At 33.9% G+C, this 19,493-nt stretch overlaps 1 protein-coding gene across 1 annotated transcript in view; it reads right to left on the minus strand.

The window, feature by feature from the left end:
- The window catches only part of LOC126891003 (retinol dehydrogenase 12-like), a 44,102-nt gene extending 40,820 nt beyond the window's left edge, over positions 1–3,282 (minus strand). Inside the window, exon 1 of the mRNA XM_050660216.1 lies at positions 3,016–3,282. Coding sequence (XP_050516173.1) covers positions 3,016–3,175 — 160 coding nt within the window. The 5' untranslated portion in view covers positions 3,176–3,282. The remainder of the gene's footprint in view (positions 1–3,015) is intronic.
- Positions 3,283–19,493: the final 16,211 nt, after the last annotated feature.

A 19,493-nucleotide genomic window follows, 5' to 3' on the forward strand; every position in this document is an offset into this window, starting at 1 on the left:
AATATTAAAGTTTAATATGTTATTTTATAATTTTTTACAATTAGGGGTAGTTTTCACCCTTAAAAAACCAAAAGCGTACAACGGCTCAATATAGAAAATGAACTAGAGGGTGTAATGAGCCTAATCCCAAATTTTTGTACAAGTCGATGCTGGACGAAAAAATTTCGAGGTTTTGCCATTTTTTCAGCTTCATTTCCTCGACTAAGAAGGTTCCCATTGTTTTCAATCTGGTGAGGTGTTAAGTAACATTTTTAATATTATTTTATGTGCTCTTAGATTGAAAACTTAGTCTTTTGCTAGCAGTTACCGCTAGGGCATCCCTGCCATTTCGTTCATTGTAATCCGTGACTGCACGCCGGGGTTTGTCCTGGTTGGGCCAGAGAGAACAGCATATGTGCCTCCTGATGAAAGACTAATAAGTTTCGAAACCGGTAGAGGTGCTTGCTGCACTCTCTGATTGAACTAGAATATAATGCGGCTGTAGTTTCGTGTTGCAACGAAATTGAAAATGGTTATTCATGTTTAAATAACAATAATCTTTCTAAACATATATATTACTGGCGTTGGGTTATTTAAGTTTTGTCAGTTGGCTAACGTGATATTGCTTTGGGAAATTTAGGTTTGTGTCTGTGTTTAAAATCAGGTATGCACTGGGTATGCACCATCATGATGACATTGACATAAACAGTGGTGATAAATCTTAAGCAGGCCACGCACTGAATCGGCATAGAGCGATCGGCAGATTTTGCTATACAAGGAAATAAATGAGCCACCGCCTAAGAACGTTAGACTGTCGAACTTTCTTAGGCCATCTTAGGCGGTGCATGGTGGCTTATTTATTTCCATGTATAGCAAAATCTGCCGATTGCTCTTAGCCGAGCCGATCGCTCTATGCCGATTCAGTGCGTGGCCTGCTTAAACCAATAACAGTCACAAAACAATAACAATAATCTTTCTAAACATATATATTACTTTCGTTGGGTTGTTTTGGGTTACCAAGTTGGCTAACGTGATATTGCTTTGGGAAATTTAGGTTTGTGTTTGTGTTTAATATCAAGGATGCACCATCATGATGATATTGACATAAACAGTGGTGATAAAAAAGGGGATGTCGAAGTTGTGCGCTGGCTTTAACTGCTCCCATAATAACAGAAGATGACCCATGGTGATATTCTATACATTATTAAATGTTGCAGGAATCAATACTCAGACGATATATAAAGCAAATAACTGAAATCCAAATATACGGCGCCGACCTTTTTTAAAAGATTTAGGCAAACGTATTGGTTTATCTAACAATAAAACACTGAAAACGTTTGTTTTCTATACCTCCACAAAATTTATTATAACTAAGTGACTACAGCTGTTTCGGCAGAGTGCCTTTCTCAAGTGATATAGTTTACAATGTGTTTGCCTTTTTAAGTCTTCAACTGAAGAGGTTGAGGAGTGGGGAGCTGTTTGTCTCGAGTTGGTCATTCAGAATTATATCTGTATTTTTCAGTTTATTAATTTCCATAGATTCTAAAAAAGATAGCTTAAGGCCTTTATTTTGAATATGCAGAATTTGAAACTCTTCATTGAAAGAATGATTATGATCTAGAAGGTGAAGTGCGTATGTAGAAGTGTCTGTTTTTTTTATTGTTGAATGCCCTTTTGTGTTCTGCTATCCGTTTGTCAAAAGTTTTGCCCGTTTGACCGATGTACGTTTTCGAACAGTCACCACAAGTTAGTTTGTACACACCACTCTGTAGTTGCTTTCTCTTTCGGCTTTTATTGTTCTTAATATATTTGCTTAAGTTGTTGTTAGTTCTGAAAGCTGGTGTTATTCCTTTCTTTTTTATGTATCTGGCTATTTTTGTTGTTATCTTGCCAGTATATGTGAGAGAGCAGAATGTACTGGGTTCTTTCTGTGGTGGTGGATACACTAATTTCAGGGCTGTCTTATGGAGTTTTTGGTTTAAAATTTTGTTAACTGTTTGTTCGTTATTTACTGCTATTTGTTTAAACCAAAAACTCCATAAGAAAGCCCTGAAATTAGTGTATCCACCACCACAGAAAGAACCCAGTACTTTCTGCTCTCTCACATATACTGGCAAGATAACAACAAAAATAGCCAGATACATAAAAAAGAAAGGAATAACACCAGCTTTCAGAACTAACAACAACTTAAGCAAATATATTAAGAACAATAAAAGCCGAAAGAGAAAGCAACTACAGAGTGGTGTGTACAAACTAACTTGTGGTGACTGTTCGAAAACGTACATCGGTCAAACGGGCAAAACTTTTGACAAACGGATAGCAGAACACAAAAGGGCATTTAACAATAAAAAAAACAGACACTTCTACATACGCACTTCACCTTCTAGATCATAATCATTCTTTCAATGAAGAGTTTCAAATTCTGCATATTCAAAATAAAGGCCTTAAGCTATCTTTTTTAGAATCTATGGAAATTAATAAACTGAAAAATACAGATATAATTCTGAATGACCAACTCGAGACAAACGGCTCCCCACTCCTCAACCTCTTCAGTTAAAGACTTAAAAAGGCAAACACATTGTAAACTATATCAATTGAGAAAGGCACTCTGCCGAAACACTGTAGTCACTTAGTTATAATAAATTTTGTGGAAGTATAGAAAACAAACGTTTTCAGTGTTGTATTGTTAGATAAAATGAACTTCCATCAAGTAACGGTCGAATCCATCAATTATGTATTGGTTTATCCATATTTGAACAGAAGAGCAGCTTTTAGCAATCTTTCGAGGACGCTGAAGCTGAGACTTATGGAAATAACTCGAAGTGATGCATTGGGAAATCAAGAAATGCCATTACCTTCTGGAAGATGTATCTACTGTGGCTTTAGAAAGAATAGGAAAACTCGTTTTTCCCGCTACAAATTTAATGCTTTTATGTGTTTGGAGAATATCGTACCTGGTCTATGACACCAGGACAACTAAACTTAAAAGAAATTATATATAGGTTAAGAATGGTACGATAAAAAAATAAAACCTACCTTTACTTCCACCTGTAACTAATGCCGTTTTTCCCACTAAACAAACATCACTAGTACAAGCAACATACTCAAAGTGTACATATAACCACAACAGAAATAGAAAAAGTACTACAATACTGAGTATACAACCGAATATTGAAAGAAGCACTACTAACCACATCTTCGAACAAACATTGATTATTTATCAAAAAATTTTGTTTGGTTCAAGTTGTCCTAGACCTAGAATGAACTTTCACGGTCAATTTTTAAATCATCGTTTTAATATCAATGCGTTGTAGTGGTATTTTATTGATTAAAATTTTGGTACTACCAGAGTTGGAACGTTCAGCGTTTTAAAAAGGGTTATAAATGATTATATCAAATAATTATTTAATACGATAAACAGCTGTATGAGTTGTATTGAATTTTAACAAATATATTGTTCAGAGGTAGTCATATACAGGGTGTAACCAAAATACAGTTCATAAATTGTACCACATATTCTGGGACCAAAATTAGGTCGACTGAACCTAACTTAAATTGGTACAAATGTGCACATAAAAAAAGTTACAGCTCTTTGAAGTTACAAAATGAAAATCGATTTTTTCCAATGTATCGAAAACTATTAGAGATTTTTTATTGAAAATGAACATGTGGTATTTTTATGGCAGGAAAATCTTTAAAAAAAATTATAGTGAAATGTGTGCACCCCATAAAAATTTTATGGGGGTTTTGTTCCCTCAAACCCCCCAAACTTTTGCGTACGTTCCAATTAAATTAATATTGTGGCACCATTAGTTAAGAGCAATGTTTTTAAAACTTTTTGCCTCTTAGTACCTCCTTTTTGGTAAAGCCAGTTTTATCGAGATATTTTGAATATTTGTCAAATCCACCACATTTTTGTATATTACACAACGATTACACGTATGACTATAGAGACCTGGTAATAACATGAAAATTTACATTTTTAGGTATGTTTTGAACCAATTTAAAAAAGAAGAAACATCTCGATAAGAGATCCCTTATTGAAAAAATAAGAACAGGCAAAAAGTTTTAAAAACACTGTGTTTAACTAACGGTACCACAATAATAATTTAATTGGAACATACGCAAACGTTTGGGGGGTTTAAGGGAACAAAACCCCCATAAAATTTTTATGGGTGCACAAATTTCACTATATTTTTTTTTAAGATTTTCCTTCCATAAGAATCCTACTTGTCCATTTTCAATAAAAAATCTCTAAGAGTTTTCGATATGTGGAAAAAAATCAATTTTTATTTTGTAACTTCAATGGGCTGTAACTTTTTTTATGTGCACATATGTACTAAGGTAAGTTACTTACTTGTAAGTCATTTGTACTAAGGTAAGTTAGGTTAAGTATATCTATTTTTTATCTGTATATGTTACCGGCTAAACCCGATTTCAGGACAAACTAGTTTGGCTTAGGCCAAATAGTTTAGTATTTCTTCTGTTTTTAATTAAAAGTCTTAATTTGTTTCTACAATCGTTGTTCTACTAAATTATTTGTGGGATCTTGGATTAGCTCATCTAATTAGCTCATACAGTCTATGTAATAAACTATTCTAAATGGGAAATAAGCCACAATTGAATTAAAAAATAATGATTTTATTAACGTTAATAAAATTATTTTTTAGTTAAATTGTGGCTTAATTCTCATTTAGAGTAGTTTATTACAAAAATTTTACAATAAAACAGCTTCAGAACAACATTACAATCTATGTTTTTCATGTACAGAACTTAAAAGATCCTCTGTCTTCCACACATTTTTAAATGTTGTTCCCTCATTTTAAATGTTGTTTTTAGATAATTTCACGCAAGACGTGACCGCCGCCCTACTCCAGCCTTCACCGAGTCGTTTACCCTATAAAACTAAATATAATTTCCTAGAATAAAAGGTATTGTTATATTTTGGTTACTTTGTTGTCGAAGAAAGAGAAATAAGAGGAACCGAATTCATCGGGTACATCCTATTAACACAAAAAGATACGATTTATATATTTTTATATTCACACATATTGATCGAACACCCTCTATACCCAACGTTAATTGCAACTATGTAAAATAAAGTTTATTATAATATACTTAGCAGTTTTAATTATTGTTGTTATCAGTAACATATAAATAATTTTGCTGTACTTACCAAATGTGTTTTTTCCTTTTTCACCTAATTCGTCAAATTCACTGTTAAGTGCACGGCATACACCATTCCAAGCATTTCTCGTCAAGTTTGTATCTTTATATATTTCTATTGTTTTGTCTCAAAGAATAGGTCTCGCTTCAATTAATGTTATTATTATTTCACTATCAATCTGAGACATCATAATATAAAATATATTATGCACCTACTTCAAACAGCCACAAAGTGTAAATGAAAATAATGTACCAAACAACCAAAGAAACTACCTTCGTGCGACTGAACGACAGTATCATATGAATGGATGCATTAAGTCCGCTATATTACTGGGTACGTAAAGACGGCACGGCTGCCGTCTTTTGATGTAAGCGAGGGACCGCATAAACACGGCTACTTCACCATTCTATCCCTCGCACGTTTAAATTCTTATGATGTGAAACAGCACTAAAGTATGTAATTTAACGGTTCTTGTACAAATTTCTGTGGCTAGTTTCAACCACTACGATTATGGTCTGATACGACCGAAAACGTTCGTTCTGTGATATTCTTACTAATCCAATTTGGATAATTCTTTATAGAATTTTTAATAAAATTTATATATCATTTACACTGGAAGTCTTTTACTTCTCCAAAAGTAAGTTTTTAACTATGTTAAACTTAGTTTTGATGTCTAACATAAGACTTCAATATGTCTTGAAGTCTTCAAGACTTCAAGATTGAACTTTTAGACAGTTCAAGACTGCAATCTGATTACTATGTTTCAGTAAGTTTTTTACTATGATAAGTATACACATAGTTTCAAAAGTCATGCATCACCCCTCGTATTGACGATGTTTACGCTTTTATAAATGCGTATCTTTATCACATATTTAATGGGCCATTTCTATAAAAAATATACCATTTTTGGTTTTTTATTTTATTTAATTACCCATTTAATTGACCTGGTTTTGCCAAGGTGTAAACATTTGAAAAATTTATTCTGGTAAAATTTTTGAAAACGTGATTAAAAATGAATCGTACTTTAATTTTTGAGTTGGACCGTATAAGAATGATCGATTTAGTTGAAGAAGGCAATTCACAGCGGTTCTTGGCGGAAAGAGTGGGTGTTTCTCGGAGTGATGCCTCACGGATATGGAATAGGTTACTGGAGACAAACTCGATACGGAATATAGCTCGGTCTGTTAGACCCCGAGTTACCAATGATCGACAGAATAGATATATCAGAATTTCCATCTGTAGAAATTCTTCTATGTCTGTGCCAGTCCTCCAAAGAGAATTCAGGCATGCTACAGGAGTCAGAGTATTGTTGGCTACAATAAGAAGAAGAATTTTAGACTCAGGTTTGAGGAGTCGTCGACCAATAAGAGTTCCTCAGATACAACCTAGACATGTTTTGGACCGCCTCCAATGGGCTCAAGAACACATACAGCTCCCCCAACAATTTTGGAATTCTGCGCTTTTTTCAGACGAGACCAGAATCTGTTTAAATAGTGATAACCGGCGAATTCGTGTGTGGCTAGTTGTGCAGCTCTTGTTGGCTCTCGCCACACAAATTCACCAATTATCACTATCTAAACAGATTCTAGTCTCGTCTGAAAAAAGCACAAAATTCCAAAACAGTTGGGGGAGCTCTATGTGTTCTTGAGCCTACTGGAGGCGGTCCAAAACATGTTTAGGTTGTAGCTGAGGAACTCTTATTGGTCGACTACTCCTCAAACCTGAGTCTAAAATTCTTCTTTTTGTTGTAGACAACGATAGTCTGACTCCTGTAGCATACCTGAATTCTCTTTGGAGGGCTGGTACAGACATAGAAGAATTTCTACAGATGGAAATTCTGATATATCTGTTTTGTCGATCATTGGTAACTCGGGGTCTACCAGACCGAGCTCTATTCCGTATCGAGTTTGTCTCCAGGAATTTATTTCATATCCGTGAGACATGCGACTGAGAAACACCCACTCTTTCCTCCACGAACGGCTGTGAATGGCCTCCTTCAACTAAATCGATAATTCTTATACGGTCCAACTCAGAAATTAAAGTACGATTCATTTTTAATCACGTTTTCAAAAATTTCATCAGAATAAATTTTTCAAATGTTTACATCTTGGCAAAACCAGCTCAATTAAATGGATAATCAAATAAAATAAAAAATCAAAAATGGTATATTTTTATAAAAAAGGCCCATTAATTATGTGATAAAGACACGGATTTATAAAAGCGTAAACATCGTGAATACGAGGGGTGATGCATAACTTTTGAAACTATGTGTATAGCCAAACACAGTGATTTCCCTTTTCATGTATATTATTATTTAGTTTAGAATTTTACTTGAAAGTACTTAGAAAGTTTTAAATATATGCAATTTCATTATTTCATTTATTGTGTTAACCCCTTAACTATTGAGGTGGATATTGCAGGACGTAAACACTGACATATTTATAGTCGGTTCACTAAACTCAGACGCAACTGGCTAGATATTTTAGTCGATATTTTTTTTGTTTTTTGCCAATTTTGCAAAAATTGGCAAAATTACTAACTATTTAGTGATTATTAACTATTTAGTAATTATTTTTTGCCAATTTAACTAAAATTGGCAAAAGTACCGACTAAAATATCTAGAAAGTTGCGTCTGAGTTTAGCGAACAGACTATAATAAGAGTTTGTCTTATATCACTGTATTTATTTTTGAAGTTATACTTCTTTAGGCACGAGGGTGAATTTTTACATTCCCTGGCGCATGCGCACACCGACAGTATGGTATTAGTCGCTACATGTTTTAAGTTATGTAGCGCAAATTAAGTGTGCCTGAGAAGAATATATTTTTAGTGTTTTTAGTAAATATATTTATTATAATTTTTATGTCTGTGGATTTGTCTTCCTCCGTATAAGTGTTATTGTAAATGTTTATTTTCAATTAATGTATCTGTCACCGTGATTGTAATTATGTCCGAGAAATGATCGACTGAATACAAAAGCGGTGGTAGCTGATCGGTAGTGCATTCGTCTAGGGATCGAGAGGTCCCCTATTCGAATCCTGACAAAGTCATATCTTTTTTTTTTAATTATTGGTATTCTTTTTGTTCTTTCTAAAATTAGTTTAATATTTAAATACAATACAAAAAACTGTTTAAAGTAGATAGGTATATTGATTTCGTTGAAATCATAATATGAAGTTAGATTATATTACAATAGAGTACCCAAATCTAAGTATTCAAGCTTAAATACCGGGAAAATGATGCATTTTATAACATAAACTTATTAAACATTTGTCAAAGTGCATACAAATATCTATCAAATAAGTCCTCAAACAAATTGGTAGCATTAAAATTTATGCACTAAAAATGTTTCAAAATGTATCTTTTAAAAATGTTTCCAAAAAATGTTATGGTTTTTTGTAAATAACTCCGTTAATTTTTAAGATATCAGCTTTACCTAATATTTAAAGAAAAGTTGATTCTAAGAGCTATTAGAAAATGTCGAAATTAGTCTTTTAAACCTCTTACTTTTTTAAAAATAAAAGGTTTAATGGCCCCTGTTACATGCTTCTCTCAGCAAAATTGAAAATTTAGACGTTTCTATCTCGGTTATTTTTTATTCTACGGAAATAGTAAAATGGGTTGAGTATTTGGAACTGAAAAAACTAAAATTTAGTTATATATCATTTTTTACGTATATTGAATATTTTTGGAGTTATTATCAAAAGAAATGAAAAGTACGATAATTTTAAAAATTCTGATTTTTTTAAATTATATCTTTTTTTTTTCAAAAATATGCAATCTAAATCGGTCAAAATTGTTGAAATTATTAACTATGTTAACCTAAAGAAACTCTTGTGAGGATTACTACAAATTTTAATTTTTGTGGAAACGGCGTATGTTTTATTTTTCACTTTTTCCTAAAAAAAATCGAAAGGTTTCTCTTATTTTCATCATAACTTGCTTAATTTTGATGCTATTAACTTCTACTGGAGCTCATTTGATAGGTATTCTGAAGTACTTTGACAAGTGTTTAACAAGTATATTCCATAAAATGCATCCTTTTTCCATTATGTAAGCTTGAATACTTAGATTTGAGTACTCGTCGAAAAAAATATACATTCAATTACCCATTACTCACTTTGAAATAACATCAGTTTAGTTCTTTAAGTGGGGAGTGTATTAAATTTTTTATTATCTTTAATTTTGGTAATAATATCTTTTTTACAAAAGCTTATAGTTTTTTATTAATACGTGAAAAACAGCTTTAAAACATGCATTTTTTTAAGAAGAATAAAATTTTTTATATTTAATAATTCAAAAAGTATTGATTTATGTTAATAACTTTATATAACAATTTTTTCTTTTAAGTTGCCCCTCTATCGATTTCTGGTATTATTTTTAATAAAACAATTTCACCCACGAGAAGGGGTGGCATCCACCCCCAGGGCAAAAGAGCAAGTTGGCATCATGTCACCTTTGGTCCTTGAAGTATCTTCTAACTACTCACCAATTTTCATGAAAATCGATGAAGGTTGAACGAAATCGAAGGTGAAAACCTTCAGTGACTCCACTATATATTTATGGTTTTCCAGTTTCATTCAAACATGTATGTACTCTGCAAAATAAAAAATGGAAAAACGTCTTGTATATTTTGACCGAATTATTGGAAGTATCGAGAAACTATTTGATCAAGACAAATCAAATCGTTTTATGATGATCTAAGCACTCTACATCCTAGAAATTTTGTTACAATAAAAAATGGTATACTGAAAAATTAAGAAATTTTTATCCTACCGTATCTCCGACTGCAATTAGAGAAGAACTCGCGGATACTAAAAATAGGATTTTGCAAAATATATACTGAGATTATAGAAGATCGAGTTAATGATGAATCTGTTCAGTCTACAGAAAATATGAAGCATGATAATATGATATTATTAATCTAAGTGATAATGAACATGAAGTAACAAATGACAATGTTGATAGCGTGAAAAATTCACCTCCGTGTGGTACTAAAAAGTGTTAAGATGCTGTTACTCTATTTCGCATAAGTACAACTTATATCAGTGTGCTGTGTGCTTATCCAAATTTAAATAGTATAATATAAAGCATATATTAACTCTTTCAGTAAAACCAGTAACTTGCAAAAAAAGGCTTTGAACATTGAAATACATAAAAAAAATCGGTTAAGAAGTACTTTAACACAAGATCACTTTTATGCTAATGGCTATAGAAAAAGAATAATCGACGTATTTGCTCAAAAATCTACTTTAATGCGGAAATTACTGATCAAGAGTTAAGTAATTATTTTATAAAATAATCGCAAAAGAATATTTAGATTATTGCGTTGTATTAACATTTTAAATAGTTTTTTCCATTCACGTGTTGGTCATCGACGAGTTAACAACACGAAGCGAAGTGCTAATTAATTTCGAATTTCCTTATCGTCTTTTTGTTCTCAGTCACAATGTGATAAGGATACGAGGTTTTAATGTGTTTATTATTTTAAAAGTTCAAGTTAAATCTAATTATATTGGTTTAATTCGAATTATATTATTATATTATAATACTGCCCCGTCTAAATAAAATTTGTGAAAATCCAAGGAAACCAGGTGAGCTCCTTTATCTTTTTCCCCTTTCCAATCTGCGAAAGGGTCTGTAAGTACCTACTCTTGATATTGTTGTAGTTTTGGTAACCAGGACTACACACATTATGAACAACTTTCAACCAACCACATCTACATCAAACAACTCCAATTCCAACCGAAAATCTTATGTCGATGCCGCCTTCTCCAAACCTCCTCCCCCTTCATTCCCGAAACAGGAACAAGCAATTGTGATGCACTCCATTCCAAATACCGTTTTATTTGAATTTATTAAAGCGATTGGTGAAATAGTTCAACCAAAAAATATTTCTTTTGCGTCTCGCATATCGAATAATCGAATATGCATTTTCCTCACATCGATCGAAATCGTTGATCAACTTCTGAAAACTACTTCTCACGTCACAATTAACTCCACCGTCGTACCTATTCGCAGGCTTATTTCTCCGGCCAAAAGAATTCTCATTTCAAATGTATGTCCTTCCATCCCGCATTCACTAATCGAACAGCACCTAAAAGATATTGGCTTACAGCTAGTCGCACCTGTTACTTTTGTAAAATTTAGAACAACGGATGATCAATATGCACATATCATGAGTTTTCTTAGGGTTACATTTGTAATTCCCGACAAGGAGAACTTTGAAGTGCAAACTTCACTGCTAATAAACCATGAAAATTCTTCATCTAGAATATTTATATCTACCGACAGATTGGAGTGTTTTCTATGTAAACTTACGGGACATAATGCGGAGTCTTGCCCTAAAGTCCCCAGTGAAATAGACCATACACTTAATTCAGCTAATGCTCCTACCAACTCTTCATTTTCAGCTTACTCCCTAACTTCAGCAAAAGAACTTCCATCTTCAGAAATTGAGTCCATCCCCGCTAACGACACACCTACCTCGGCTACCATTACGGAACTATCTATCCCTGCTCCAACTAATACTGAGCCCATTTCGACAGTAGGACAAAAAAGAGGACACCCTACTGACAGTCCACTTGATACTCCTACCATGCTCTCTCCTTCCATTACTCCGGAGCAATCAACTTCTCAAGATTCCTCGACATTCATGATGCCACCACAACAGGCCAAAAAAAAAGGCCAAATCTGATCCTCGACCGAATTATTCAATGGGGCCTAATGGTATCTCCGATATAGAATCGGCTTACAATGAAAATCCGGGTAATTTTATACTAAATTCTACTCAACTCATTGCTTTTCTTGAGAACTCTTTTGGATGCTCCAACCCTCTACTAGAAGCCCAAAAATTCTCCTCCGACATAGATGGTATTCTGAAGGACTTATCACAGATTTACACAGGTACTAAGGAAAGGTCACTAAAAAACTGTATCACCAGAATCTCGAAAAAATTAAAACAACAGCCTCCCTCCGATGATACACAAGATTATACAAGTTCCTCCTCCGATATCCTCTCTGATGTCGAATCTAATCACAGCACACATAATGAATAGTTTCTCTTCGTCTATTGTTCCTTCTTTTGCATTCAAATTAATTCAGTGGTATTGCGATGGGTTCTTCCCTCGGCTGGAGAGAATCCAACATTTAATATCACTATTTAATCCAAACATTATATAGCTGCAGGAAACCAATGCAACAAATTCCAAACTTCCTCAATTAAAACACTTCCAGGGATACCACTATATAAGAACCAATTGCATAAGAGCCAGTGGAGGCACTTCTATCTTTATTTCTTCTGACATTTTCTCATCATACCTTCCCCTTTCTTCTAAATTAGAGGCCGTAGCTATTACTTCTTGGTGTCCCAATAAACTTACAATCTGTAGTTTATACGTTCCTCCCAACTACCCTCTCAAAGAGGAAGAGCTGCTAAATCTAATATTTGAACTTCCTAGTCCCTACATACTTGTTGGAGATTTCAATGCTCATAATATATTGTGGGGTTCCAATCACACCTGTGGTAGAGGTAAACTCGTCGAAAATGTCATTACCTGCGCTGGTACATGTCTGATAAACACGGGCTCTCATACTTATTTTAATATTTCTACTGGTTCCTACTCCAACATTGATCTTAGTTTTAGCGACCCAAAATTAGCTCCTATATTAACATGGAGTACATCTGATGACCTCCATGACAGTAATCATTTCCCAATCTTTATAACTAACCCAGATTCATCAAATTCTCAAATATTTACAAAAAGTTTTTGGCGCTTAAAAAATTGTAATTGGTCTAATTCTATTAGTGAAACTGACTCTACCCTACCAAACCTTACTTTAACTGACAACATTGATATGGACGTCACCCAATTCGTAAACACCATCCGCCTTGCTGCTGAGGCACACATCGGAAAATCAGTCATTTCTGCTGAACGAAAAAGTGTCCCATGGTGGAACTCCTCTTGTGAAAACGCTGTACCATAACAAAAATTTGCTCTAAAAATTTACAGTAAAAACAAAAGTGAGGAGAACCTTATTGCACTAAAAAGAGCCCGAGCCAAATCTAGATATATCATTAAATCAAGTAAGAAATCTTCATGGAGACAATATATCTCCTCTATAAATGAAAACACTAGTCCAAGTCAAGTTTGGAAAAAAATTGGACAAATACAAGGCAAAAAAACAACCTTAAAATCTCTAATCTCTTTTTTAATGAAAAAGTAATCATTGATAATCTAGAAATAGCCAAGGTTCTGGTAGAAAACTTTGAAAAAAGTTTCGCAACAAATGTGCACCTAGCTCCGTATACTCTTCTCTTCCTCCACCATTTTCTAGTACTTCCGCAGTTTCACAAGATGCCATTTATTTGAACTCCCGTATAACTTATTCCGCACTAATATCTGCTCTCAAATCCTGTAAAAATAGAGCTGTTGGTCCTGATGACCTTCCCTATATTTTCTTAAAGAAATTGTCACCACCTTGTCTGTATAAACTTCTCGAGATACATAATAAAATATGGCTTTCTCGCAAATTCCCGAATGCGTGGCGAATGTCAATAATATTACCAATTAAAAAAAATAAACAACCTGCCTCCGCCCCGGATTCTTATAGGCCTATATCTCTTACCTGCATCATGTGTAAAATACTTGAAAAAATTATCAATAAACGTCTTATCTGGTATCTTGACAAACTCAAAAATTATTCCTAAAGAACAATCTCCACTCGAGACAATCTTGTCCTTCTTCAGAGTGACATCGCCATGTCTATCAATGAGAAGTATGAAGTAACGGCTGTCGTTATGGACATAAAAGGTGCATTCGACACTATTAGTCGACAAGCTATAATCACCAAGCTAAAGCAACATCATATCACCGGTAATATATTTCATTTTATACAAAATTTTTGTCTCAAAGAACCTTCAAAATTTCTGTAAATGGTGTGTCCTCTTCTGTTTATACTCAAACCGATGGCACCCCTCAATGTTCAGTATTAAGTCCTACCTTGTTTAACCTTGCTATAAGTGATCTTTGTCTTAACTTACCTTCTCCTAAGAAATATGTAGCTTATGCAGATGATTAAATATTATACTGTCACGGTCGTTCAGCATACACTTGTTCAAAAATTTTACAAACTGCAATAAACATAATAACCACTCGGACCTACTCTCTGGGACTAACTTTATCCCTCTCAAAATCCAAAACTATTAAATTTAGCAGACAGCCTCCAATGCCTCCTACACCTATATTTATGAATAATTTACCTCTTCCCGTAGTTAATCATTGTAAAATACTGGGATTGATACTTGACTCACGCCTCAGTTGGAAGCAGCATATTGTTAAGTTAAAAAGTTCCTGCCATAAGAGATTAAATATTCTTAAAACATTGGGGTGCGGATGAAAATTCGCTCCTTAAAGTATATAAAGCACTCATTCGTTCTAAATTAGATTATGGTAGTGTTGCCTACATGTCCGCTTCCAAGAGAGACCTGGAATATTTAAACTCTATCCATAACACAGCTCTCCGACTTTGTCTTGGTGCATTTCGCTCCAGTCCATCTGAGAGTCTCTACTGTGAAGCCGATGAGCCTCCCCTCTGGATTAGATGGCAATACCTTCTCCTTTCCTATGCTGCGCCTGTCTCTTCTAATCCTCTTAATCCTGTGTATCGATTATTCACAACAACTTATACCACCCCCTCTTCAATAATAAATCCTATATTTTCTATATTATCCACAATAAAAAGCGACATAAACTTTACTCTCACATATCCCATCACCCTCCATCAAATTCCTCCTTGGATTATGCAGCCCCCTCAAACTAACACTTATTTAACAAAATTCGATAAATACGAAACACTTAAAGAACTCATGATTAAGACATTTTATGAAATAATACACAACAACTTTGATCAAGTTTTTTACACCGATGCTTCCAAAAGTGACTTGGGCGTTGGCTGTTCAGTCACCACTAAAAACAATCTAATTTGTGCTTCTCTTATTCCTCTTTTGTGTAGCGTACATACTGGAGAATTATATAGTATCTTACAGGCTGTTAAGCACATTAACCTCCCGAACATAAATGTTGCCATTTGTACAGACTCTCTAGCTTCCTTATTATGCATTTAGGAATTATTTACCGATCATCCCCTTGTCCAAAATATCCATCACTGTTAGCACTACCTTTCTACATTAAACACTAAGCTCACCTTCATATGGATTCCGTCTCACATTGGTATACCTGGCAATGAACTCGCAGATCATCATGCTAAAACTGCTTCAACAGACACCACGTCAACAACGCCTATCCAGATTACCAAAGACTTAAAAACAGAAGCGTACAGATTCACCAGGAGATTATGGCAAACTCACTGGAGCTCTTTAAATACCTCATTACGTGCAATCCAGCCGTCATTGTATAAGCTTCTATACATTGGACCCACGGGACTTTCTAGACAAGACCTTACAATTATAAGAAGAATCCGTATAAGCCATACCAAACTAACACACAGCTTCCTAATGACATCGGATGTCCGGCCTAACTGTCAAACATGCCAGTGCTACCTAACAGTCAAACACATTCTTACCGAATGTCGTAAATTCAGTACAGTGAGACGACAGCTAGATCTCAAACTGCAGCTATGTGAAATACTCAGTGACTCCAACCAGATAGACAAAGTTCTTCAGTTTTTAAAAAAGTATCGCTGTATTATAAACTCTAAACCATTTATATATGATAATATTGTGAGAACTTAACGCTACTATATTAGGATAACTTATTAATTCTATTTTACCTCTGTAATAATGTTTGTAATCGCCCCGTGCGAGTGGCCATAGTTGCCGAGCACGTAAATATAAATAAAAAAAAAATAGTTTTAAATTCAAGTGTTTGCACTCTACCTGCATTTGTACTCTCTTGTATAATTAATTTACTAAAATTGAGCTTAATACATAATTGAAAAATTCTCAAAATCTTACTTTACTTTTATCTTAATTACATCAAATTCATATATTTATTCAGGAAATTATGGTTTCTGCGTTACTGCATACAATATTGTCATACATATCATTTATTATTTGTAAGATTATTATTCTTAAATGAAAAAATATAGCAAATTAAAAAAATCATCGAATTCGAAGTTTTATGTTTGATTCAAGAATAATTTATATTTTTGTTTTTTTTAAATAACGAATAAAACATCCTAATAATAGAAGGTAAAATGAGGATGCGAGGCAGCTTTTCTATAAAATCACCGGGCTGCTCGAAAAGTTCCACCACGCCACTGCGCATGTCAGTGGTTAAGGGTTAAAGTTGATTTTTTTCCTTTTATAAAACGAAGTAGTTTTGAAAATTGATGTGTTTGAAAATGTACAAAATTATATTATCTATATAATATTGTCTTTAAATGATTTATAGTGTGTATTAGTCTTATATACTCAAGAATTAAACCGCTTCGTTGTTCCTTTTCGTACAGGTGTCGAAATAATAATCAATTAAAAAAATGTAGGTATTTGCTAATGGAGGCACATTTTTCTCTATTTTAATATTATTTTTAAGAACTGTATTATCTTTACTATTTTTTATCTCAATTATGTATTCATATGCTTGTTTACAACAAAAGAACAGTACTACGAAAAAATGGTTGATACTAGCGCATGTGAACTAGGCCGGGCCGAAAAAGGGCCAAAAAAAATTTTTTTGGGAAATTTTAAAAGGGCTTGTAAAAAAAAGTTGTGTATGGTAGTTCTAATACTGTGTACCAAACATAGGCCGAATTAAATTATTTTTGACCGGCCGCCCGGGGGCCTAAAAAAATTATTTTTTTTTGAAGATGAAGTTGATGGAGAACAAGCCTAGGTTCTTTCCGGTGAGGCTCCAATAAGAGCCGAAAATCGCGATTTAAGGGACTGGACTGCGCTCCGTATTCTAATTGAAAAGTAAGATTGTTTTGCAATTTGCGTTAATATTTTTTTTTGCTTTATTTTTGGGGCGGGATAGTGTCTAAGATATTAATATCAATGCTACTATCTTGTTAAAAAAATTTCATCATGATCTAAAAAGATTTAACCGGCCCCCAGGACTAAAAATATAAGAGAGGGGTAACCAATGCATATTTATTTACTATTTTTGCGCTGTGAACTGTGCAACTTTTTGCTTGAGTCAATATTCGGCACAAAAGGTTTTTATATTGAACTATTATGCAGATATTTAACATTATTTCGTATATTCATTTAACCCAGAATTCACCACGATGAGGTTGCTGCACGGTGGGTTCCACTCGCCCACCCTCCTTTGCTCAACATTTTTACTTACTCATTCCTTGAAGCATAGTGTCGACATTTACTTTCAAATATTGGCTAATTCTTTCTGGCATCAAGTTTAGCTCGAATATAACCATCTCTAGATTCTTCACCACGCACTTTTATTGATGCATCAGTAATTATCTTCACACACCTCTCCACCGCTTGAGTATGGCAAGGAAAATTGTCAAACTTTGGAACTTGTTTCACCATGTCCCACAATTATTCTTCGTCTGCTAAATGCTGTATTAGAGGAGGATCTGTTACAGTACTATTCATCCAATCTATGAGATCTATGTAATCTTCTGCATCAAAATTGATTTAGGGATTTGGGATACTATGAAAGTACAATTTTTATACCGGCCTTCCTACATTTTAAAATCCTTCTGAGAGCATCCTCTCTAATACATTGACGTTAATCTGTTAACATACAAATTTGAATGATTTCCAGGTGCGCAAATTAAGCATTGTCTTAAATAACTTTATTGATAAATTGATAAGACATTATTCGGAAAATCTCTCGAGGGCTGCATTGATTTCCATAGATGCCTGGTGCCATATTCCAATTTTGGCTGTGATTTTATCTCAAACCTCATACGTGAATATAATTGTATTACAAACTCAGCTAACATCTTTAAGCTTTCTCAAGGATCAGTTGTAGCTACATAAACTCTAAGAATGCGGTTAGCTGTCGTGAACCAACGTGTTTGTGCCATCTTTCCTGGAGTTTTCTCTGCCAAACTTTGAGAACATATTCCATCTCCAATTATTGCTTAGGATAGTTTGGACAAATACGATTGATCTGAACTTGGATCATCTTCATTTACAAGAGGCAGGACAGCTTCTATGGTGTTAAATTTAATAACAGGCATTTTTTCGTAATTGGGAAGAAGGGATCCAATCGGCTCAGAATATGAATAGAGACCTTTTGTGTGGTCATCTAGTTTTTGCAGCAAATATCGCAAGGGAAGTTCATTAGCGTGCAACGGGCATACACTCCACTGTAATGGTTTATTTACTCGCCTTTCTATAATTCGTATGATTCCGCCTTCCAGCCCGTATTTACGTTTGAACCATCACATCCCGTAACACCTAATTTGCTTAGATCTATAGTATGGCTTTGTAAGTAGTCTAATATTCCTTCGACAATATCTATGACAGAGACTGGCTAAGATCCAAGTACCCAAAATATAAACTACCGGGTCCTTCAATTAAAGCTATATGGTCTTTAGTTTTCATAATTCGTCTCGCCTTTCCGAATATCATGGTTTGATCTTTCCTTTCATCAAAGTGTAGCCCTTCAATATTGACATGTTTAAATTTTTATTCCCATGCAGGAGTTGCCGTCTGTTTCCCTTAACTCCTCTCCGAATTTTATTTGTGTCGATGACCAGCACTGTATTATCTTTGAAGGTTTAGTTTAGATCTTCTAAAACGGCATTTAAAAGCTTAAGTATTTTTCCTGCCTACTGTATTATCTTTCTTTTGCTTAATAATAGAATATGACAACAGAAGCTTTTTTAATAGCCCCAAACATTATTGTAACAATATAAAAATTCTTTAAAGGTCGGGAGGCCGGTTAATTACTTTCTAAATCGTCCCAAATTTGGTATAGGATTATATAAATACTAGTTATGTACAACTTTTAGCAACTAGCCTTGTACAAGAATTTAAAAAAAATTCGATCCAAAAAAAAATTTAAGGGCCCGGTTAAATATTTTTTAAACTGTCCAAATTTGGTATAGTATTATATAAATTCTAGTCCCAACTTTTGGCAACTAGCCGTGTAGAAAAATTAAAAAAATAATTTTTCGGCCCGGCCTAATGTGCACAAAACAATTTGTGATGAAAATGCCTAAAAAGGGGTATAAAAAATACTGTAGGCTACGTGAGTTTATTCAGAACTGTATGGCCTGACCTACATAATTAATAGAGCTATAAAAAAAGTTAATAATAATGCCAGTTTCTCAAAATGTTTTACAAACAAATTGCACGACACTGCTTTCATCTAGGAAGTCCAATTTACGATTACGATTATGGTTAATTTATT

This window comes from Diabrotica virgifera, chromosome 1, assembly GCF_917563875.1.
Source record: "Diabrotica virgifera virgifera chromosome 1, PGI_DIABVI_V3a".
Classification (NCBI taxonomy): domain Eukaryota; kingdom Metazoa; phylum Arthropoda; class Insecta; order Coleoptera; family Chrysomelidae; genus Diabrotica; species Diabrotica virgifera.